Source organism: Lutra lutra, chromosome 12 (genome assembly GCF_902655055.1).
Source record: "Lutra lutra chromosome 12, mLutLut1.2, whole genome shotgun sequence".
Lineage (NCBI taxonomy): Eukaryota > Metazoa > Chordata > Mammalia > Carnivora > Mustelidae > Lutra > Lutra lutra.
In genome coordinates, this window is record NC_062289.1 from 64,660,801 (window position 1) to 64,684,123 (window position 23,323).

The 23,323-nt window shown below is 49.9% G+C and overlaps 1 protein-coding gene across 3 annotated transcripts in view; it reads right to left on the bottom strand.

The window, feature by feature from the left end:
• The window catches only part of KLHL22 (kelch like family member 22), a 36,832-nt gene extending 13,876 nt beyond the window's left edge, over positions 1-22,956 (bottom strand). Inside the window, exons 1-4 of one of the 3 annotated variants that reach the window (XM_047697731.1) lie at positions 22,832-22,956; positions 16,493-16,758; positions 6,114-6,279; positions 2,353-3,071 (exon numbers count right to left, since the gene is read on the bottom strand). In XM_047697731.1, the coding sequence (XP_047553687.1) occupies positions 2,353-3,071; positions 6,114-6,279; positions 16,493-16,719 (1,112 nt within the window). In that variant the 5' untranslated portion in view covers positions 16,720-16,758; positions 22,832-22,956. Of the gene's footprint in view, positions 1-2,352; positions 3,072-6,113; positions 6,280-16,492; positions 16,759-17,037; positions 17,049-17,736; positions 17,773-22,831 lie in introns of those variants that run through there. The other 2 variants (XM_047697733.1, XM_047697732.1) reach the window with 2 other exon arrangements.
• Positions 22,957-23,323: the final 367 nt, after the last annotated feature.

The window sequence follows — 23,323 nt, forward strand, 5'->3', positions numbered from 1 at the left end:
TGGCCTTCCCAACACGGAAACAGGCCCCTAAAAAAGCAGCTTCGAAGCTTTTCGAGGGAAGGCTGAACCTGGTGCTGCCACACCCACTGTGGAGGGTATTTGGTTAGGGAGAAAATGAACATATTGTTTCCTCCTTTCTGAACTCAGCCTGTCCTGTGTTTAACTGCAGTTGAGCTGCCAAGCTTTGGGTCTCTTCAGTTTAACAGAGGTGATTGCTTCCTGGAGCCCAGAAGGCAGAAGGGGCTGGGGCTCTCTCCTCACAGTCACCTCATGCTCACTTCCAAGAGGCAAGGACAGGCCAGACCCCACCCCCATCTCCAAAGAAGGAAACATGAATGTGAACTTGGTCAGTACCTAACTCACAGCCATGGAAGCAGCTGGCACTCTCTCTCTCTGCAGTGCCAGCTTTCTTTCAGCTTGCAAAAGATGGAGACTTCCCACACACATCAAATCCCACAAAATCAAACCAAAGTACAGTGGAGGGGCCCTGGACACCTAATGGTAGCTGAGGCTGTGGGGATCTACCCTGATTCCTCTGTTCTGCCCCCAAAAATGGATAGCTCAATAGAGTGACAGAGCCGGAAGCATCCTACAGCTCAATAGACTGACAGAGCCGGAAGCATCCTACAGACCAGGATAGTCCACAAAACCCCCTTTTGGGTTCCTGCACTCAATTCCAATGTGTGTGTTGGGACGGGGAGCATGACATTTTCTCCACACCGATAAGCAATCCTCTGGATGCCGACTAAGTGTCCTACAATTCAACTCAATCCCAACGCTACCTACCTGGAGGTGCATCAGATCCCACAGTACGATGGCTCACTCCACAGGCTGGTACCGCCCTACCCCACTGTTCCCATTTCAGACACTAGTCACAAGCCCAGCCTGTTATCTACGCTTCTGACCTACCAGCTACCAACGGGAGGCTCCAGTAACCCCCTCCAGCCCACAATGCCAATCTTAAGCACCAGGTTGTACCTCTGGCCAACTGGCCATAAATCAGAGATTCTCAAAACCCCCTTTCTTGGGTTTCATTAATCTGCCAGAGCAGCTCACAGAACTCAGAGAAACATTACACTTACTAGATTACCCATTTATTATAAAAAGATATAAATCAGAACAGCCAGATAGAAAGAGATACAAAGAGCAAGGTCTGGGGAAAGGGCAGGGAGCTTCCACACCCGCTCCAGGACGGTGTGTCACTTTCCCAGCACCTCCAGACTGGGTGGTCGCCAACCCCGAAGCTCTCCCAACCCTCTCTTTTTGGGTTTTTATGAAGGCTTCGCTACATAGGCACACTTGATTAAATCACTGGCCATTGGCAACTGATTCAACGACAGGCCATTTTCCTCTCCCCAATGTCCAAGGGCATGACTAAAATTCCAACCTTCTAAGGGGCAGGGTTGGTTCTCTTGGGGACCAGCAACCCCTCACACTCAGGGGCTTCCAGAGTCACAAAGTTCAAAGTTCTGGCCGCTTGATGCTAAAATGCAGAGTGTAGTTCCTAGGGAAGGCGCTTGGAGGTGCCATTCTCACAATAACTCTCTTAACAGCAAAAGACAGAATCAGTGCTCTCCTCTTAGGAAATTCCAAGGGTTTTGGAAGCTATGAACGATGAACTGTGTATAAAGACCTAACATATAGAAAAAACATACATAGTACATCACACCTCTCGCTCTTGGGAAACTGCCTGCTCAGAAGACCTCGGGGGACCCCGAGCCCACCAACACCACGGGCGCCAGGGCAGGCAGGGGTAATGAAATCTCACATGAGGCTCATTGATGCCTGTTGGCTTTTTCGGTCCCCTGGGCTGAGGACTCTATACTACAAAAGAGGGAGGGAGGACAGGAAGCCACTCTCCACCAGGGGCTGTGGTTAAGAGAGGGGAGCACAGCTGACGGGCAAAGGGAACCTGGGATGAGACATGTCAAAGCTGGAGAGGGCAAGACACAAGGAGCAGCTGCCCTGCCCAGTGCTCCTGGCAACTCAGTCCCCTACTTCCGAGGCCAATCCCTGTCCAGCCGGTCCAAGTGCACAGTCATTCACAACCTAGCCTCTCCCCCACAAGACAGCCGGGTGTGTGACCCACAATGAGTGGCTTTGAGAAGAAGACAAGAGTGAAAACAAGCACGCCTGGTGCCTTCTTCCTTGCCTCATCACGGCCGAACTCTCCAAATTAACCTGGACTTTATAAGGCGGTGCACCCCAGCAAGCCACAGATTAATTTATAAGGCTAGTGCCTCAGCCCTCGCAAAAGCCCCCCTGACAAGCAGCCTCTGAGCCCGCAGATCCCGTAACTCCCGCACGACAGCATCACCCACAGACCAAACCTCAGCTGAGCACCTCGCCTACCTCCAGCACCGGGACTCGGCGCGGAAGCCCTGGACATTGTTGTCCCCTCCGATCAGGTACACAAAGTTGTTGAGCACTGCGATGCCCTGGTTGGACATGCGGGGGGCCAGGGAGGCGGTGAAATGCTTCCACTCTCCCAGCAGGGGGTTCAGGTACTTGGCCTGGTCGCTGAGGACAGTGGACGGTGTGGAGTGAATGCCCCCGAACCCCACGACGCACTGGAAGTCCGAGCGCAACTCTGTCTGAGGGCCCTGCAGGCTGGGCTGCAGGCTCTCGTTGCGGTGGTACATGAGTGCGCTGGCCACCGTGTCCCTCAGCGGGCTGGGGTCCAGCTTGTCGTGCAGCCGCTGGAGGACCTCAGCTTCCATCAGGGGAAAGCGCACTGTCTCCAGGAGCTTGGGGGGCTCGTGCAGTGAGATCTGGTCGGCCTGCACCTGCTCCAGGGTGTAATGGTAGAGCAGGGCGCCCTCGTACACCTCGGTCTCGCAGGAGACCTCCAGGCGGTTGCTGCTAAGGAGGGAGTAGACCTTCTCCAGGGGAAGCTGGCGGTACTTGTCAGTCCGAGAGAAGGCCACAAAGTTTTTGAGGATGTAGGTGTCCAGCTGCTCAGTCAGACGGCTCAAGTCAAACAGCTCCGCCAGCCGGTAGACATCAAGGATGTTCTCTTCATCCACCCAGGACATGAGGAAATCACAGCAGAAATGGATGATCTCTGGGATCTGTAAAGAGAACAAGCCCCGTTCAAGCCTGGGCTGGGAACAGTGTCTGGGTGAGGGAGACAGAGCGTAACAGCCATTGGCTACAGCTGGCCCCCCAATGCTCCCCCCAACCTTTCCTGAAGTGGAGATGTGGCGCTGCTGTTCTCCCCCAGCTCTAGAGGCGACTGGGGCTCACTGCAGACTGACTGGGTCTAAATCCAGGCTTGGAAGAGATCTGTGGCACGTTCTTAACTGCTCTGAGCCTCGGTTTCCTCCTCTATAAGTGGGGAGGAATAAATTGGAAATGAGACTGTACCCAGGAACTATCTGGCACAGAGCAGACCCTTTCATATCAAAAGTAGTGAATCTCCAGGGACACCTGGGTGGCTCAGTTGGTTAAGCCGCTGCCTTCGGCTCAGGTCATGATCCCAGGGTCCTGGGATCGAGTCCCACATCAGGCTCCTTGTTCTGTGGGGAGCCTGCTTCTCCCTCTGCCTGCCACTCTGTCTGCCTGTGCTCGCTCGCTCTCTCTCTCTCTGACAAATAAATAAAATCTTTAAAAAAAAAAAAAAAAGTAGTGAATCTCCAGAGAATCAAGAGGCAGCTCAGCAGCCACCACATCAGCCACCCCTGCTCTGGAAGGCACCTGGGACCCCAGGCTGTCTACAAGTCATCCAGCTCTCTTCTCCCCCGCCCCCCACCAACAACTGCGGGCTCAGCCCAAGCTGCAGCCCCAGGGAACCCACCCCCATCCCAGTAGCAGGGCCCTGAACCCCCCAGGAGCTAGGAATTGCCAGCAGGCCATTTCAGATGCTCACCCAGCACCCTTCCTGTGAATCCCACTCAGTTCTTGAAAGGCTAGAAGCCATCCTGCCTGGGGAGAGGCCTGCACGACTCTGGTTAGCACAGGGGCCCCGGGTGGCCGAAACCTGTCCTTTTCCAATCATGCAGAACTGGTGGGTTGAAAGGAGGGCAAGAAGGAACAGTGCTGAGACAATCAGAGCAGGGCCGGGTGAAGGACACAGAGAGGAGGGCTCTAGGGAAGCTGCCCAGGCTTTGCTAAGTTGTAGGAAAAGAGGATTTTGAAATTGCTCTAAAAGTGGGAATACTGGGGCGCCTGGGTGGCTCAGTGGGTTGAGCCGCTGCCTTCGGCTCGGGTCATGGTCTCGGGGTCCTGGGATCGAGTCCCGCATCGGGTTCTCTGCTCGGCGGAGATCCTGCTTCCCTCTCTCTCTCTCTGCCTGCCTCTCCATCTACTTGTGGTCTCTCTCTGTCAAATAAATAAATAAAATCTTAAAAAAAAAAAAAGGGAATACTTCACTCATCATCGACAAATTAACTGGTACACATAAAGTAATTCTGCTGGTATGTGACGCTTAACCATAAATGTGTAAAATCTTATCTTTATATTTTTTCTCATTTCAAAAACACTCCGTGCTTTCCAGGTCATTAGCCAAGAGCTGAATGGAAACCTGCGAAGTGCCAGGCATGTGTCTGACCCAGATGGAATGTCCCCGTAGGGCTCTGTTAGGTCTTGGAAGTCTTCACTCAACTACCCATTTTCTCTCTTGCCCGGCACTTCTGCTTTGCCTCTTCTTCCTAAAATACTACTTCTGATCTGTCGTGGGCTAGGACACTGACGAGGTTCTGGGGAGAAGTGTGAGCAAAGAGCCCTCAGTGGGCATGAGAAGCACCTTCTGAAGAACCCAGGGGCCGTGTCACCCTCTCTTTCCCATCCTCACTGTCACAACAGGGGTGTCCTCTGCTAGGAAAGCTTACAGAGGAATCACCCCAGGCCTGCCCAGTGCAGGAGCCCCATGAGAGGCCTGGAAGGAGCCCTTTCTGGGAGTTACCCTGTGGTGACAGTCTTGCCGGGATTCAGATCCAGGTCTCTGGGGACACCAGGAACAGTGTGATCCTGAGCTAGGGCCAGGCACAGTACAAGGGGAGCACATGGTCACTGGCTACATGAACAAACATGACCATGGTGGGCCTATGGACTTGGAACTGTTATACCAAGTAAGACTTGCTTTAAACACACTGCATAGAAGCCCACTATGTTAAAAATAAAACCCCCAAAAGCTGAGCTGCTCGAGGTAAAGCAGAGGCTCTACATCCCGTGCTGCCCCCACAATGGCCTCAGAAGTGCTAACGTGCTCAGGAGCACTGGCTCAAGTTCATCTACTCATTGCATATGGCAAGCCAGGGTCAAACCAGCCCAGCAAGCAAAGGCCAAGTGTCCCCCACCCCCCATCTGAGAGAGACGGCGCAGGGAACTGTTGGGGCCCCGCCGCAGTGTGAGGGCTCCAGACACCCCTGAACAGCTTGGCTTTCCTGACTTGAGTTTTTGCTGATGGCCCCAAACGTGTTCTGACCTGAAAAAAGGTCAGGATAATGAATTCAGCATAGCATTTCACTTTCATTTTCAACAAATATAAGATGAGACATCTCTTCAGCCAGATGAGACCATCTGACAACGGCTCCTGAAAGCAAAGGCACGTGCAAGCCCAGCCCTTGCGTGACTGCACCAACGCCACCGAGGTCACACAGCCTTCCAAAACGTAAGTCACGCTGTCAAAGCCTCAGAAAACTTTCTGAGTTCTGTAGGAAAACAAGTATTCAAAATTCAATGACAAAAACGAAAAGTAGTTTCAAAGAAACTGGAGAGGCCAAGTGGGGTGGATGAGCAGAAAAGGCCTGGGCAGCTGTGGGGGCAGCTCGGCTTCATCTGACACCGAGGGACATCACACACCTGCCTCAGGGTTGGCCTACATGTTTACATGTGGGATCTTCTCCGGGGCGGGGAGACCCAGGCAGAAGGAAAGGAACCAGCAGAAGGGCAGAGGGCAAAGGAGCCTGGGCCTGGAGGTGTTTGGAGCAGCTATGGTTCGGTGCCCAGGGCTGGCTGAGCCGTGCACCACCTGCGAGCCTCTGCCCTACCTGCAGTCTCCTTTGCTGCCTGGTATCCTCACCTGATGATCCCCCTCACGCCACTGTCCGGCAGACACCTGGGGATCACCCCCTGGGGTGGGGTCTGCTTTGCTGGAGCGAGGGCAGCCTCACCTGCAGCTGGCAGGCGGCGACCAGCGTCTCCTGGACATTGCTCAGGCTGAGCTCCAGCTCAGAGGTATAAATGAAATGCAGGATTTGGCACATGGCATTGTAGGACACACCGTGGATCAGCACCTCTTCCTGCTCCATCTCCTTCAATCCCCCAGCAAACATCCCTCTGCAAAGTAAAAACATGAAAAAGTGCTGTCATATCCATCTGTATCAATCATAGCAGCGTCTGGGTGGCTCAGTCTGTGTCCATCTCTTGATCTCAGCTCAGGTCTTGATCTCAGGGTCATGAGTTCAAGCCCCACAATGAGCAAATCGGTATCAATTAGGATACCAGCCCAGCCTGTAGAGAGCAAGGGGGAGCAGGAGGCAGACTGACCCAGCAGTGATGTGCAAAAGAACAGTGGTTTGCGCTGAGCACTGAGTTTTACCACGGAAGGTGCCCACCAGCTCCTGATCAAGTTTGGACAGCCACCCTAGAAATCACTGTCCACATTTCACGTGCTGCAGGGTGTGGCACCTGAGACTCCTGGAGCCAGGGACAACATCCAGCTTGCTTTCTGCTGCATCCACAATACACTTCCTGGATTACAGCTGCAGCCCAGAACACGTCATGAATGAATGGATGGATGAATAAATGGGAAACAAGTCAAAAAAGTCAATCCATTCAAAATATACTGAGCACCTAACTAAATGCCAGCACCATTTAGAGTCAAAGGATTAACTGTCAAGTAAAGTAGTTAAGACTCCTACTTACAAGGAGTTTGATGCTAGGGAGGACAGCAAGTAAAGAACAAGGGATTTCTGAGTGCGGAAATGCTGATCTAGGAGTGCCCAGCTGGAAGAGGGGGAGCAGGGAGAGAATGAGGAGGAGCAGGGATAGGCCGAGACAGGGCTGGATGGCACCTCACCAGCCAGTGGATGGCATTCCAGGCGGAGGAATTAGGAGCTCAAGTCCTGGAGCAGGGATGAATTCAGTACACAGGCAGCCAGGCCAGCACAAGGAGGAAGTGAGCAGGTGAGTCAGGGCCAGATCCTGCTTCCCCCAAGTCAAGACTGAATCAGGATTGAAATCCAAGCATAACAAAGCTCTGTCGGCAAATTTTACCTAGGATGGCAATGTGAGCAGACTTTTCAGGCAAAAGGTTTCCTGCAGGCCTAGGGAGGGCCCAGTGGCAGGGAGAGCATGTTGAAGGACTGAATCTAGAAGAGCACTGTAGGAACCAGGGCCCTTTGGCTGGGTTAGCTGGGCTGACAGGATTTGGGAGGAAAGGGGTCAGAGTGAGGTCGGAGTCACCATCAGTGAGATGCCTCTGAGGCATCCTGGGGAGCCAGTTAATAAGCTGTTTGGGGCGAAAGAGCCTGGTGGTCAGGGGAGGCAGCAGGGCTGAACATGACAGCCACACAGAGAGGGCAGAGAAGTTATTTTTACATTTTGTTTATTTTTCAACTAGGTAATGTATATAGCAGTACAAGACTTAAAATACACAGGAGGGTGAAAGTTTTCCTCTTGCCCTCCTCCTCTGCTCTGCTCTGCTCTAGGCCATCAGTTGCCCTTCCCAGGGCAGCACCGCACCCAAAGGCAGTCCAAGTACTCTATATTCTACGTTACATTGTGATTTAACAATGCATCTTGGAAATGGCTCCTTAATGGTATACACAGCGCTACCATGGTTGATTTAACCTACAACGCAATATACCCGGGTTACTTTTTTTTCCTTAGAGAGAGAGAGGGAGAATCCTAAGCAGGCTCCACACTCAGTGCAGAGCCCGACGTGCGCCTCAATCTCATGACCCCGAGACCCAGTTGAGATCCAAATGAGCCAGCCAGGCACCCTTTAAAGTGCCATTTCAATATTCTCTCCCCCTTTTTTTTTTTTAAGATTTTGTTTATTGGGACACCTGGGTGGCTCAGTTGGTTAAGCAGCTGCCTTCAGCTCAGGTCATGATCCCAGCATCCTGGGATCGAGTCCCACATCGGGCTCCTTGCTCAGCAGGGAGCCTGCTTCTCCCTCTGCCTCTGCTGCCACTCTGCCTGCCTGTGCTCTCTCTCTCTCTCTCTCTCTCTCTCTCTCGCTGACAAATAAATAAATAAAATCTCTAAAAAAAAAAATCTTTAAAAAAAAAGATTTTGTTTATTTATTTGACAGACAGAGATCACAAGTAGGCATAGAGGCAGGCAGAGAGAAAGGGGGAAGCAGACTCCCCACCGAGCAGAGAGCCCAACATGGGGCTCGATCCCAGACCCTGAGATCATGACCTGAGCCGAAGGCACAGCCTTAACTCACTGAGCCAGCCAGGCGCCTCTCTATATTCTTTTTTGAACAGTCCAGATTCTTTGTCCAATTTCTGTTAGTCTCTATCTTGTCAATTTGACGAAATCTGCCCATCTTCGAACGAGTAGAACTTTTTTTTTCTACCTCAAATCTTTTGATTTTATGATGCATTTTGCCATGCACCAAGTTTGACCCCAATGAGATCAAAGTCTTACATCTGAGGTGCACTGGTGAGGAAGTCGGTGCCATGTCTGCCCTGGCCCCCAAGATTGGCCCCCTGGGACTGTCTCCAAAAAAGTTTAGTGATTTAAAAAAAAAAAAAAAAAAAGGTTAGTGATGACATCACCAAGGCAACCAGTGATGGAAAGGGTTTGAGGATTACAGTGAAACTAATCCTTTAGAGCAGACAGGCCCCAGACTACCTGGGTGGCTCAGCTGGTTAAGCACCCAAGTCTTGATCTCAAGAGTTGTGAGTTTGAGCCCAGGTTGGGGTTGGAGCCTACTTAAAATTTAAAACAAACACAGTACAGACAGGCCTGGATTGAAATGGTACCTTTTGCCTCTGCCCTGATTATCAAAACCCTCAAGGAACCCCCCAAGAGACAGAAAGAAGCAGAAACACATAAAGCACAGTGGAACTGTCACTTTTGATGAGGGTATCAACACGTTAGCCAGAGAACTCACTCTCTGGAACCATTAAAGTGATCCTGCTGTGGCTTGCAATGCTGACGGCTGCCACCCTCATGACATCATAGGCGACATCAACAGTGCTGTGTTTGGAGGAATGCCCAGCTACTTAAGAACTACAAAGGAAAATATTTCCATAAAAGATCATTTGACAACAAACTGTTCCACCTTAAGTTTATTTTGGTACAACATGTGAGCCAAGGGGCAACTCTGTTTCTTGAGAGGGCCACCCCATCATCTCCTTCCCCAAGTAGGGATGCCCTCTTTGCCACACACCAAGTTCCTGGCAGGCTTGTGTCTGTGTTCAAAGTCACTACTTCCCCAGTAATGTTCCCACATCTCTTCGGCCACCAGAAGCGGTCTGCTTCTGCAGCTCCATTACTGCAGCTCCATAACATGTGTGACCGTAGGGTAGGGCGAGTCTCCTTTTATTAGCTTCTCAGTAACTTCCTGGCCATTGCTTGCTTTTGAAAATCTGGACTTTAGAATCAGTTTGTGCAATCCTCCCACATCCCCCCATAAAGTCTCTTGGTATTTTTATGAGGAATGCATTACACATACAGACTGATGCAGAGAGAGCTGGCATCTCTGTGATGGACACGATGGATTCTTCTATCTCACAAGCCAGCCTCTGTGTGTCTGTAGATATCTTGGAGGTCACCTGCTCACAGAGCTGGCACTGGCATGTCACATTTGTTCATACACATTTTATTCCACACGCACCCCCTCATGGTGCTTTCCTGTGCTCTGTGGTACACTGACTGACTCTCTGGGGTGTCCTTGCAATGTGTGGACCTTGACTGGATCCTGAATGAAGAGGGTAAGAAGGAAGGAGACAGAATATATTTGGGGGACAATTAAGAAAATGTGAAAATGGACTCAGTATCAGATAAAATTATGGAAGGACTATAAATGTTCTGAGATTTACAATGTTCTTACAGATAAAGTGGAGAAAGCTCTTATTCTTGGAAGTGCAATGAAGTATTTCCAGAGAAACTGTTATATCCCCAACTTACCCTGAAGCAAATATGCAAAATGCTAACTGATGAATCTAGGTGAAGGGCACAGGCTGTTCACTCTCACTGTACGGATCTTTCAGCTCTTCTATAGCATTGCCTTTTTTTTTTTTTTAAGATTTTATTTATTTATTTGACAGAGAGAGAGAGAAAGAGCAAGAGCACAAGGGCAGGGAAAGGAAGAAGCATGCTCATCATTGGCCCTCTCAAGAAACAGAGTTGCCCCTTGGCTCACCACTCCCCGCTGAGCAGAGAGCCTGATGCAGGACTCAATCCCAGGACCCTGAGATCATGACCTGAGCCAAAGGCAGGCGCTCAAACAACTGAGCCACCCAGGCATCCCTGACAGCTTTCAAAATAAGAGTTAGGGAGGGAAAAAAAGGTTGAAAGAAAAATAAAATATATATCCACCCCTTTTGTTTTTGCTGTTTTAACCAAAAATGGATGCCTGGTGCCTGAGTGGCACAATTAAGCAACAAACTCCTTTTAAAAAAAAAAAAAAAAAAAAAGATTTTATTCATTTATTTGACATAGCACAGCAGGGAGAGCAGCAGGCAGAGGGAGAGAGAGAGAAACAGGTTATCAGAGCAGAGAGTCCAATGTGGAGATCAAATCCAGGACTCTGGGATCATGACCTGAGCCGAAGGCAGACGCTTAACGACTGAGCCACCCAGGCACCCCAAGCACCCCAAGAGCTGAAACTCTTGGTTTCAGCTCAGGTTGTGATCTCAGGGGCCTGAGATCTAGCCCCACATCAGGCTCTGGGCTCAGCATGGAGTCTGCTTGAGATTCTCCCTCCCTCTCCCCCCCATCCCCATGCACGTGCTCGCTCTCTCTCTCTCTCTCTAAAATACATAAATCTTAAAAAAAGGCAGGGGGGCGCCTGGGTGGCTCAGTGGGTTAAGCCTCTGCCTTCTGCTCAGGTCATAGTCTCAAGGTCCTGGGATGGAGCCCCACATCGGGCTCTCTGCTCAGCAGGGAGCCTGCTTCCCCCTCTATCTCTACCTGCCTCTCTGCCTACTGTGATCTCTTTCTCTCTCTAATAAATAAATAAAATCTTTTAAAAATAATAAAAAATTAAATTAAATTAAATTTTTTAAAAAAGAAGTAGTCCATACCTCATAACCATTAGGATGGCGACTACCAAAAAAACCCTGAAAATGATACGTGTTGCTGAGACTACAGAGATAATGGAACTCTGGTGCACTGCCGGTGGGAATGTAAAATGGTGACAGCTACTGTGGTAAACAGCATGGAGACCCCTTCCGCACCAGCATGAATACACTTCACTACTCAGCTGTACACTAAAAAATAGATATAAGATGGTAAATCTTATCATGTGTTTAAGATCACAGCAGGGCACCAACAAAGTAGGTGGAGGGCATGAAGAGCACAGAACACTCTGCAAGGAGGGCTGCCTCTGCTGCTAGGATACCACAACTCAACTCCAGTGAGTGCCCTAATGGGGGCCAAGTATGTTTCAGAATTCAAAAGGTTTCAACTGGAGAGACACAGCACCCATGCCACATATGATGTCACACCCCTGCAGGGTCTGTACCTCCCATCCAAACTCATTAGTATTTCCAAAGCAAAATGTAAAAGACATATACTAAGTAGGATAAAAGTAAAATCAGTCTCATATCAGTTTAGGGCAGGCTTTGTTGTTTAACAGATTGGTACCAAAATTTAAAAAACAAAAACAAAAACTGGTGAAAATATGGCAATGTGGCCGAACCCAGAGTTCCCTATCCCCCCACAAAAGTAAGGACTGGACAGCTACCAACTAAAAAAACAGCTCTAGGAGACCTCCTGAATACACTTACAAAGTTTTAGCAACATAGTGGAACAAAAAACCAAAACAAAACAACTTTCAAATTTCAGGGCTTTGGGGGTTTCAGAATTCTGGACTAGTGTTTACAAAAAGAAACAGTATAGGGATGAAGAGTAATTTTGAAAGAGTTACCATGGTGAGGGGGTGAGGTGGGGAGGTGATGTGGGAAGGCAGGGAGAAAGTGGTGCTTTCAACTTTTTTTCACCAATTCAAATAGTATACTTCAAAAAGTATTTTAGGGACGCCTGGGTGGCTCAGTCAGTTAAGGGTCTGCCTTCAGCTCAGGTCATGATCCCAGGGTCCTGGCATCGAGCCCCTCATCAGGCTCCTTGCTTTGGGGGGAGCCTGCTTCTCTCACTGCCTGCCCCTCCCCCTGCTTGTGCTATCTGTCAAATAAATAAAATCTTTAAAAAAAATTTTTTTTGGAGACCCTTTCTCTTTCTCTGCTCTGAAAGCTTAAATGGCATTAGAGTCTGTTCATAAAAGGATATGACTCCAGGACATGTCTAGGCTTCGTGTTTTTGTGGAGAATATAACTTTCTTTTGCAGGGGTGAAGTTCTGTCAATATATATTTTCTACGAAATCATCAATTTTGTCCAAATTTTCAAAATCAAAGTACCAAGTATAGTTGACTACCTTATAATTCACAGTACGGAAACGAAGGAGAGGTCTATGACCCAGAGAGACCACATATAGGACAGAACACTTATGCCCCCTGACACACAGAGGCGGGGAGCACAGGAACCAGCACAGGAGAAGTAGACAGGGCAAAGCACGAGAGGGTCATAGGAGCCAGAAGATTAGTACAGTGGACAGTTATTACCACAAGTGAAAAAAAACAAGACCCAGGGCACCGGGGTGGCTCAGTGGGTTAAAGCCTCTGCCTTCGGCTCAGGTCATGATCCCAAGGTCCTGAGATGGAGCCCCGCATCGGGGGGAGAGCCTGCTTCCCTCTCTCTCTCTGCCTACCTCTCTGCCTACTTGTGATCTCTGTCAAATAAATAAATAAAATCTTAAAAACAAAAAAACAAAAAACCCAAGATGCACAGTTTAGTTAATCCCTAAGCCTAGCACAGAGTACACACCAAAGGAGGATTCCTGCAGGGGGTACCTCCTAAGAAAGGGCGATCCAGGGCTATGCAGCTCTCTGTCCCCAACAGGTCAGCAGCCTCCTTCAGGGAGGAGCCAACCCTGAGAGCCAGAGGCTGGGAGAGGGTGCAGGACAACTGCAGAAAGCTTCCCCGAGGAAGAAGTACCTTAGCTGGGCCCAGAAGACAACACTGTGGTGCAGGAAAGGCAGAGAGCACTGCAGAGTAACAGCAAAAGTAGAAGCAAGAAAGCCTGGCATGTCTGCCCTAGGTCACCATTGGTCATGCTCACTATAAACTCCTTCTGGAGAACAGGAGGTACTTTTACCATGAAAAAATACTTCACCTGAGGGGCAACTGGGTGGCTCAGTTGGTTGGGCGGCTGCCTTTGGCTCGGGTCATGAATCTAGAGTCCAGAGATCGAGTCCTGCATCAGGCTCCCTGCTCGGCAGAGAGCCTGCTTCTCTCTCTCCCTCTGCCTGTCACTCTGCTTACTTGTGCTATCTCTATATCAAATAAATAAATAAAATCTTATAAAAAAAATACTTCACGGGGCGCCTGGGGTGGCTCAGCTGGTTAAAGCCTCTGCCTTTGGCTCAGGTCATGATCCCAGGGTTCTGGGATCGAGCCCCGCATCGGGCTCTCTGCTCAGCAGGGAGCCTGCTTCCCCCTCTGCCTGCCTCTGTCAAATAAATAAATAAAATCTTAAAAAAAAATACTTCACTTGATAGTTCCTAAAATCAAAAATGAGAACTTGGGGGTCTGACTGGCTCAGTTAGTAGAGTGTGCGACTCCTGATCTCAGGGTCATGAATTCAAGCCTCATGATGGCAACAGAGATTATTTTAAAAACAAACAAACAAAAAACAGGGGCGCCTGGGTGGCTTTAGGTTAAGCACCTGACTCTTGTTTTTGGCTCAGGTCATGATCTTGCAGTTGTGGGATGGAGCCCCACATCAGGCTCTACCTTGAGCATAGAGTCTGCTTCAGATTCTCTCTCCTTCCCCCTTTGCCCCTCCCCTCCCAGTCTCACTCCCCACTCCCTCTAGCTCTCAAATAAAATCTTTAAAACAAAAACATACAAGCAAAACAAAACAAAAAACCCCTGAGAACTATAACCAATACTTGAAGTTGAAAAAATGAAACAATTGGCTGGAATGGGAATCAGGTGGCCATGGCTGGGGCTCATTCCTGAGCCTCCTTTCACCAGGGTACAATGAGGGCAGTGGCACTAATTCTTCTCAGTGTGCCAATGGTTGGGATGGGGTCATGAAGGAGGCCACAGAAACTCCAAGGGACCAAGAATCCATGGCTGGGAGGGAGCAAGGAGTGGGGGAGGAGGAAGTTCAGAGGCTTAGGCCCTCAATATGAAAAGGTGTGGGACACCTGGGTGGCTCAGTCGGTTGAACATCTGACTTCTGCTAGGGTCATGATCTCGGGGTCTTGGGATTGGGCCAACCGGGGCTCTGTGCTCAGCGGGGAGTCTGCTTCTCCTTCTGCCCCCCCCCAGCTCATGCGCGAGCATGCTCACTCTCTCTCAAATAAATCCATAGATATAATCTTAACAACAACAACAAAAAAGATGAGAAGGTGTGGGTGAGAAGGTAGATGGCCAGGGAAGGGGCACAAAAGGCACAACTTCATATATCATATGGTTGTGTGGACAATGTATACACACAACTTGACCACTTGTCCTTGGCCTCAGGACCAGAAGCCTGATGACCAGGGTTCATGTGGACTTTTAGTTAGCATTATAAGGACACCACTGGGGGGTGGGGGGAATGAAAGACTAAGGCATAAAGTGCCAGTATCTTAAAAAAGGTGTGTATGTGTCTTCGTGTGTAAAGAGAAACAAATATGGTAAAATGTTAACAACTGGTATTCAGGTGTTCGTAATATTATTCTTCCAACTTTCCACAGATCTGAAATTTCTCAAAATGAAATGGTGGGGAAACCAGAGTAAATAGAAAGAAAATCTATTTTATACCAAGATATAAAAAATTCATTTTATAAAATGGAACAGGACAAGTCAAGTCAAGCATGTTGTCTCTTTAAAAAACAGGAAAAAAGGGGTGCCTGGGTGGCTCAGTGGGTTAAAGCCTCTGCCTTCCGCTCAAGTCATGATCCCAGGGTCCTGGGATGGAGCCCCGCATCGGGCTCTCTGCTCAGCGGGAAGCCTGCTTGCTCCTCTCTCTCTCTCTGCCTGCCTCTCTGCCTACTTGTCTGTCAAATAAATAAAATCTTAAAAAAAAAAAAAAAAAAAAAAAAAAAACAGGAAAAAAGGGGGCGCCTGTGTGGCTCAGTGGGTTAAAGCCTCTGCCTTAGGCTCGGGTCATGGTCTCAGGGTCCTGGGATTGAGCCCCACACCAGGCTCTCTGCTCAGCGGGGAGCCTGCTTCCCCCTCTCTCTCTGCCTGCCTCTCTGCCTATTTGTGATCTCTGTCTGTCAAATAAATAAATAAATAATCTTTTTAAAAAAATAGGAAAAAACAGGGAGCCTGGCTGGCTGGAAAGAGCATGCCACTCTTGATCTCAGGGTTGTGAATTCCAGCCCCACCCATGCTGGCTAGAGACTACTTAAAAGTAAACAAACTTTAAAAAAAAAAAAAAAGGAAAAGAGAGAACAGGTCCCAGGAGAGCTGAAAGAAAACCAGATTCGAGGGCACCTCGGTGGCTCAGTCAGTTAAGCATCTGCCTTGGGCTCAGGTCATAATCCCAGGGTCCTGGGATCCAGCCCAGAGTCAGGCTCCCTGCTCAGCGGGGAGTCTACTCCTGCCTCTCCCTTTGTCTCTCCCCTGGCTTGTGCTCGGCTCTCTCATTCACTCTCTCTCTCTCAAATAAATAAAATCTTAAAAAAAAAAAAAAGGGGGGCGCCTGGGTGGCTCAGTGGGTTAAGCCACTGCCTTCGGCTCAGGTCATGATCCCAGGTCCTGGGTTCAAGCCCCGCATCGGGCTTTCTGCTCGGCAGGGAGCCTGCTTCCTCCTCTCTCTCTGCCTGCCTCTCTGCCTACTTGTGATTTCTCTCTGTCAAATAAATAAATAAAATCTTTAAAAAAAAAAAAAAAAAAAAAAAAGTAGGGGCGCCTGGGTGGCTCAGTGGGTTGAAGACTCTGCCTTCGGCTCAGGTCGTGGTCTCGGGGTCCTGGGATCAGGCCCTGCATCGGGTTCTCTGCCCGGCAGGGAGCCTGCTTCCCCATCTCTCTCTGCCTGCCTCTCTGCCTACTTGTGATCTCTGTCAAATAAATAAATAAAATCTTAAAAAAAAAAAAAAGTAAAAAGAAAAACAGATTCAAAGACCCCTCTGTCCCAATCAGTGTTGGTGAGTCACTACAACAAGCAGTGGGAGGAGCTTGGGGAGAGCAAGGGACTTGGCAGCTTCTGACTGGTTCTTCCCACCTGGTCACTACGGGTGCCAACACAAACTCCTAGTGAAGCCAGGATTGCCTGTGTTACTTTACTTGTGAGAACATGTGCATGTAACTCACCTGAAGTAATCACAGGACGCAGCCAGGAGGATTCGATGGGCCTCAATGTGTCTCCCCTCCACCACCAGGACAACATCAAAGAGGATGCCACTGTCCCGGAGAGCCAGCAGCCCCCGGAGCAAGGCCTGGGAGTGCTGTGCACTCCGGTAGGTGTTGTTGACACAATGCGGGTGTGAGGGCTGCACAGGCAACTTGCACAGCTGAGTGAACTCCTGCTCTTCCGCCATCCTGACCACCACACCAGACCTCACCGCTGCGGCTGTCAGCTGGCAAGACAGAGGGGACAGGGAATAAGCCAGGGAAGCAACACCACACAGTGCACAGGCTGTCCTAGTGGCACCTGCTGCTGATGGCACTTCTGTTCCCTCCACCAGCTCACCAGTGCTTCCCCTGTGGTCTTAAACCCACAAACTCCCTCTCCCCACCGACCTCTCCAAACTTGGAGCTTCCTTCCTGAAGACCTGTGTCCCTTCATCTCCAAGATTCTGAGGGGTTCCGGAGACAGACTGACTTTGGTGGGGGCCCCAGCCCTACCATGGACTCACCACGTGACCAACCTGAGGGAAATAAAAGCACCCCACCTGTTGGGGAAATCTAAAATTGGTGAACAATGAATATAAAGCAGTAGCACAGACCAGGTTCTCAAGAGCTCTCCCTCTCTCCCATTGAAAAAGGATAAAACTGGGGCACCTGGCTGACTCAGTCTATAGAGCACGTGGCTCTTAATCTCTGGGTTGTGAGTTCGAGCCCCAAACTGGGAGCAGAGTTTACGTTAAAAAAAGAGAGAAGGGCGCCTGGGTGGTTCAGTCGGTTAACCATCTGCCTTCGGCTCAGGTCATGATCCCAGCGTCCAGAGATCAAGTCCCGCATTGGGCTCCCTGCTTGGTGGGCAGTCTGCTTCTCCCTCTACCCTCCCCCCTGCTCGTGATCTCTCTCTCTCTAAAGCTCTCTCTCAAATAAACAAATAAAATCTTAAAAAAAAAAAAAAAAGACGGGTGCCTGGGTAGCTCAGTCGATTAAGCATCTGTCTTCAGCTCAGGTCATGATCCCAGGACTCCCTGCTTAGTGGGGAGCCTGCTTCTCCCTCTCCCTCTGCCACTCCCCCTGCTTGTGCGCTCTCTCTCTCTCTGTCAAATAAATAACATAAATAAAATCTTAAAAAATAAAATAAAAAATAAAAGAGAGAGGGAGAACAAAACTGGGTTCCCTCACATAGGAATGGATGCATAAAAATGACAACAGACCTGAGTGCTGGCCAGGAAACCCAGGGGAGGGTCCAGGACCTGCCTTCTTTTACCAAGATTCTGAGAGTCAAGCACAGTAATTTCAACTAGAGCTGGTGCATTCAAGATCATATGCAGCATGTTTTTGGTTCAAGGTTACTTTGTAATAATTGAGTATGTTCAAAACATGCACAATGATTTGAGTTGAAGCCTCAGAAACCCAATCAGTAAAATAAACCTACCTCAAACACACTTCGGCAGTGCATTCTAACTCAGAGGGCATCCAGTCCTGCACTGCACTCTGGGGCTGAGCTAAGCACTCTAGCCGCAGCACTGCCATCTAGCTAAGAAGCGGGAGCCCAGGAGTTACCTGCCGCCCTGCCTATCAACATCTGCCTTCGCCACTTAGGCCATGCCACTATGCCCTGCCCCAAATTAGTTTCTTCTCCAATTCCCTGTACTGTATCTTTAAGAGAAAAAAATGAAGGGGCACCTGGCTAAGGCAGTCAGTAGAGCACAGGACTCTTTATCTCAAGGTTGTGAGTTCAAGCCCCATGTTAGGTGTGGTGCCTACTTAAAATTAAAAAAGAAAAAAAAGAAGGGGGGAAGAGAAAGAAAAATAGATTCTACTATATAACTTGCCAAACTGGGGCGCCTGGGTGGCTCAGCTGGTTAAGCATCTGACTCTTGATCTCAACTCAGGTCTTGATCTCAGGGTCGAGAGTTCAAGCCCCGCACTGGGCTCCATGCTGGGGACAGAGCCTACTTAAACAAATGAAAAAAAAAAAAAAAAAAAAAAAAACTTGCCAAAAAGAAGAGGGCTCTGTCCTCACTACTACAGCTTAGGAGCACACCTGATTGCTTTGGACTCTCTGCTGTTTCCCATCCAACATGCTCTATTCCTCTCTGTGCCGGCCCCTCAGTGTGCCTCCTGGATTTGGGACCTTCACCCACCATAACCACTGCTTCTTCCGCACCCTGGACTGGCTCACACACAGACAGCAAGGGCCAAGGGGTAGTCCCCATTAACCACCTCTCTTGACTCGAAACTCTGCCCCATGGCAATGCTCTCTTTTCTGATCCCTTCGGCCAACACACTCTGCCTCAGCCCTCCCCTCTTTCCCAAGAATCTACCCTATATTCCCAAATGCACCTCCAGCTCGATGCCTAATCCAGCCAGCACCCCTCCCCACTGGTCTAGCTTTCTTACTCCATACAGCCATGATTTCCACATCAGAAATCTCATGGTTTCGGGGCCCCTGGGTGGCTCAGTGGGTTAAAGCCTCTGCTTTCAGCTCAGGTCATGATCCCAGGGTCCTGGGATTGAGCCCCGCATTGGGCTCTCTGCTCAGCAGGGAGCCTGCTTTCCTTCCTCTCTCTCTGCCTGCCTCTCTGCCTACCTGTGATCTCTGTCAAATAAATTAAAAAAAAAAAAAGAAATCTCATGGTTTCAAAGATCTCTTTTCCTTTTTATACCTGTGTCTATCAGACCCCCTCGTTCTGATTTCATCTCTCCTATCTTAGATGCCCATCCACGTATTCTCCCGCAACCACCACTCTGGGTCAGACCACAGCAATGACACTCCCAACTGGTTTCCTTCCTCCTGTCCCATCCTCCCCAGCTCACCTACTCAGGCTGCAGGGGGTCCCCAAATGCCCAGTATGTATACCACCTGGCTTAAGAGCTGGCTCCTTACTGCCTTCTTCTTAGGTCTCCCCCACGATCTGGCTCAAAATGATCCTTTCCCTTGTACCTTGTCACTAGCCCTTAGACCAAAAGGGACACCACTGGGTCATCCTCTGAACACCATCAGACTCCCTCTTAGACCTGACTCTTTACAATACCATATTGGTCAAGGTCTAGTTCGATCACTTCTCCCTCTGTCACTGTATCAAGAACACAACAGGCATGCTCCATCACTGAAGCTGGTCTCTCTACCCACCAGCTAGTGCTTTATCTCACCCACATTGCAAAACTCCATGGCTGTTTGTACTACTTGTAACCACATGACTGTGAGCACATAACTCATTATCTCCAAGTCTAAGCTTCCTCCTCATTACCACGACCACCAGGGAGTCGAGAGCCTCCTTCTCTAAGGGTGGCAGTGGGGACTGACTGCTCCAATAGACATCAATCCTTGGTGGGTCCCCACCCCACATCAGCGCTTCTGCCCCTCTGGGAAGGGATCCATGGCAGCTACACTTACTATGGAGTACAGAATGCATTAGGAGAAGGCTGCCCCCTTGGGCAAACAAACCACATTTACCAAGCACAATTTAAGGAACTAATTAAGCTGCTGAGGGTGGTGTGAAGAAAACGAAGCAATTCCCTGCTCTAACAAAGCATAGCTCAGAGTGCAACACATTCAAGACCATGCATCAGAGCCTCCTTCATAAAACAAGCATTGGCCACGACCAAAATGTCCATCCTCAGAGGAATGTATGCTGCAACACAGTGAGCCAAAAGAATACTAGACAACAGCTAAAAATGGGCAACCTAGGGGCGCCTGGGTGGCTCAGTCGTTAAGCATGTGTCTTCAGCTCAGGTTATAGTCCCATGGTCCTGGGATTGAGCCCCACATTAGGCTCCCTGCTCAGTGGGAAGCCTGCTTCTCCCTCTCCCACTCCCCTTGCTTATGTTCCCTCTCTCACTGTGTCCCTCTGTCAAATAAATAAGTAAAATTTAAAAAGGGAGGAGTAGGGGCGCCTGGGTGGCTCAGTGGGTTGAGCCTCTGCCTTCAGCTCAGGTCATGATCCCAGGGTCCTGGGATCGAGCCCCATATGGGGCTCTCTGCTCCGCGGGGAGCCTGCTTCCTCCTCTCTCTCTGCCTGCCTCTCTGCCTCCTTGTGATCTCTCTCTGTCAAATAAATAAATAAAATCTTAAAAAAAAAAAAAAAAAAAAAGGGAGGAGTAAACCGGAACTCAAGCTATAGTCATCAACGTGGAAAAATCTCAAAGGCTTGCAAAGGGGGAAAAAAGCACACTGCAGAATATGTATAATACAAAAAGTTTGAAATTACACAACAAAATACTGTCCAGTTTTGCTTATAGATAGGTGTTACAGTAGAACATAGCATAGGCACATTAAAGGAATTCAGGATCATGATTTTCTCCAGGAAGGAAAAAGGGAATGTTTTATTTCCTTAAAACAAACAAAAAAACAAAGAAGACAAAACATTAAGATCTGATAGGGAGAGATGGTAACTTTTCTGTCAGCATAAATTTTTTAAAAACTAAATTCCCAAACTTATTTAATATGTTCACATTCAAATTCAAAAGGCACAGAAAGGTATGTTATGAAACTTAAATTTTCCTCCCACTTATGCCCTAAACGGATCCTCTCCCAGAAGAAAACTACATTCTATCTCCCCTGGTAGGGGTCATCTACAGTTTCAAAGACAAATCTGTAAATCTACACCATTCCCCCCTTCATTAACTTTTGCATATGAAAACTTAATATCCCTCCCACAGTCCATTGTATGGATGGATAACCACATGTTACTTAAACAATCCTTTTCAGAGACATCTGGGTTTCCTCCAACTTTTTGCTTTTGCGAACAGTTACACTGAAAATCACTTAGATATGCCACATATGCAGCAGTTATCTGAGGAAAATTATCTTGATACATAACTGCAAGATCATGCTAATTTCAATGCTTGTCATTTGAATGCATACTGACAAATGGCCCTCCATAGAGGTTATAGGAATTATTCTCCCACCAGCCAAGTATGGAGAAGCTGGTTCCAACCACTATCTAGCTCAATCGCATTTCTTTTTAGTCTTTGTTGACTTAGATGAAAAACAGCATTCAGAGTGCAACTATGTTTGTGTAATTAACAAAATTTCAAAAAATAAATTAAGTTAAACGCAACACTCCTTTTGTGATTCCTTTCCCATGAATGTTCTGGGGAGTTCGTTTGGCAGCACTTTCTTTCTCCTATTCGTTTCACAGGGATTACTCTATCATCAAGTCTTTCCCTGGATTTGGTTCCCTCCAGCTCCATAACATTTCTGATTCTACTCATCACAAGCAAGGCCTCTCCATTCTGTGCTCTTCAAAGCTTTTGAGGGGAGCAGGAAGGAAGCTGTATGTCCCAAGTAAGTACAAATTTAAGGACGTAAAATGATTTTTTATTAACTCATGGATGAGAGAGTCCAAAGTATTTTTGAAGAATTTTCAACTCAACACCATTTACTGAGCAGGCACCCCTCAGTCCTCTGAAGCGCCCCAAAACACTGTCTGCCTTCAACAAACCCCAATCCTTGGCAGCATGAAGGTCTGCAACAAAGGGGAAAGGGACAGTTGCGAAGAGGAGGGGAGAGAGTAGGTACTAATTTCCAGAATGGGGAGCCATCACAGGAGTGCCAACTCGGATGCGCTCTGGAATGAGTCTTCCAGAAAGCAGAGTTGGGGCATCTTGGCGCGCCAAACCCGCGGCTCAGGCCCGGAGCGAAAAGGACCCCAGGCATAAGGCGATAGCGACCCCGCGACTCCGGCCCGCGCCAAGACTGGAAGTAGTCAGAACCCGCGGCGGACGCTTCGGGACCCGGAGATGTTGCAATGACAGCGCGATCTCCGGCTTCTCTTTGGAAACCGCACGAGCCGGCGAGGTTGGACTCCCTCGGCTGCAGCCCGCGGGCCCCCCGAAAACCCGGCCCCGGAGAGCTGCTGAGGAAACTGAGGCTCGCAGGCCGAGGTCCAAGGTCACACCAGGTGGTGGCAGTCCGGCCCACCCCACCCGCCTGTTGCAGGACCCGCCCGCGCGCAGAACCGAGGGTCGCGGGTGGGAAGGCCGCGCTCAGCCCCGCCCCGGGCGACAGGCAGCCCAAGAGCTAGTAGGCTGGAGGGCCCGGCAGCCGCGCGGAGATCTGGTATCTCTGCTAGCGCCAGCTCCCCGCCCAGCCGCGCCCGGGGGTCCCGCCCGCCGCGCCCCCGCCACGTCAGGCCGCGGGCTCGCCTCAGGCCGCCACTCCTGCGCCTCTGGCCCGCGCCCGCCCCTGAGTCCCCGCGCCCTCAGGGCTGCTCGCCCGGGCTCTGTTGCCGCCGGCCGCCCGCCGCCCACCACCCGCACTCGCTGCCACCCGGCCAGCCTGGCCCGCGCCTGGCAGCTCACCTGGTGCCGCCGCAAGCTGAGGCCGCACTCGCCGGAGGCGGGGGCGGGGCGGGCGGGCGGCCGCGGGGCGGGGCCTCAGCGAGTCACGTGGCCGCGCCGCGCAGGCGCCAGGCGGGTGTAGACGGAGGCCGGGGGGCGCCTCGCTGGAGGGCTGGGGGAGGGGCGTCGAGCTCTGGCGGGCGGAGGGGCGCCTCCCGAAGCTTCTCTTCCGCGGTTGAGCTTCTGGTCTCTGCTCAGCCAAGAAGAGCTCCAGCCGCCTGGTTGACCTTGCGTCTCTATATCTGACATAGCTCCCAGCACCTGGCGGAGCTGAACGAATGAATGAGTGAATAAATGAAGCAGTGCCTTTTGGGAAGGGTCGCGCCCTGTAAATCTAGTTCTTCCGCCCCTTTCTCGTTTTCTCTCTCCTCACTTATTCATTCCCTCCCTCACTCTTTCCTTCCATCCATCCCCTCTTTATTCCTTTATTCCTTTCCTCCTTACCTCTCTTAC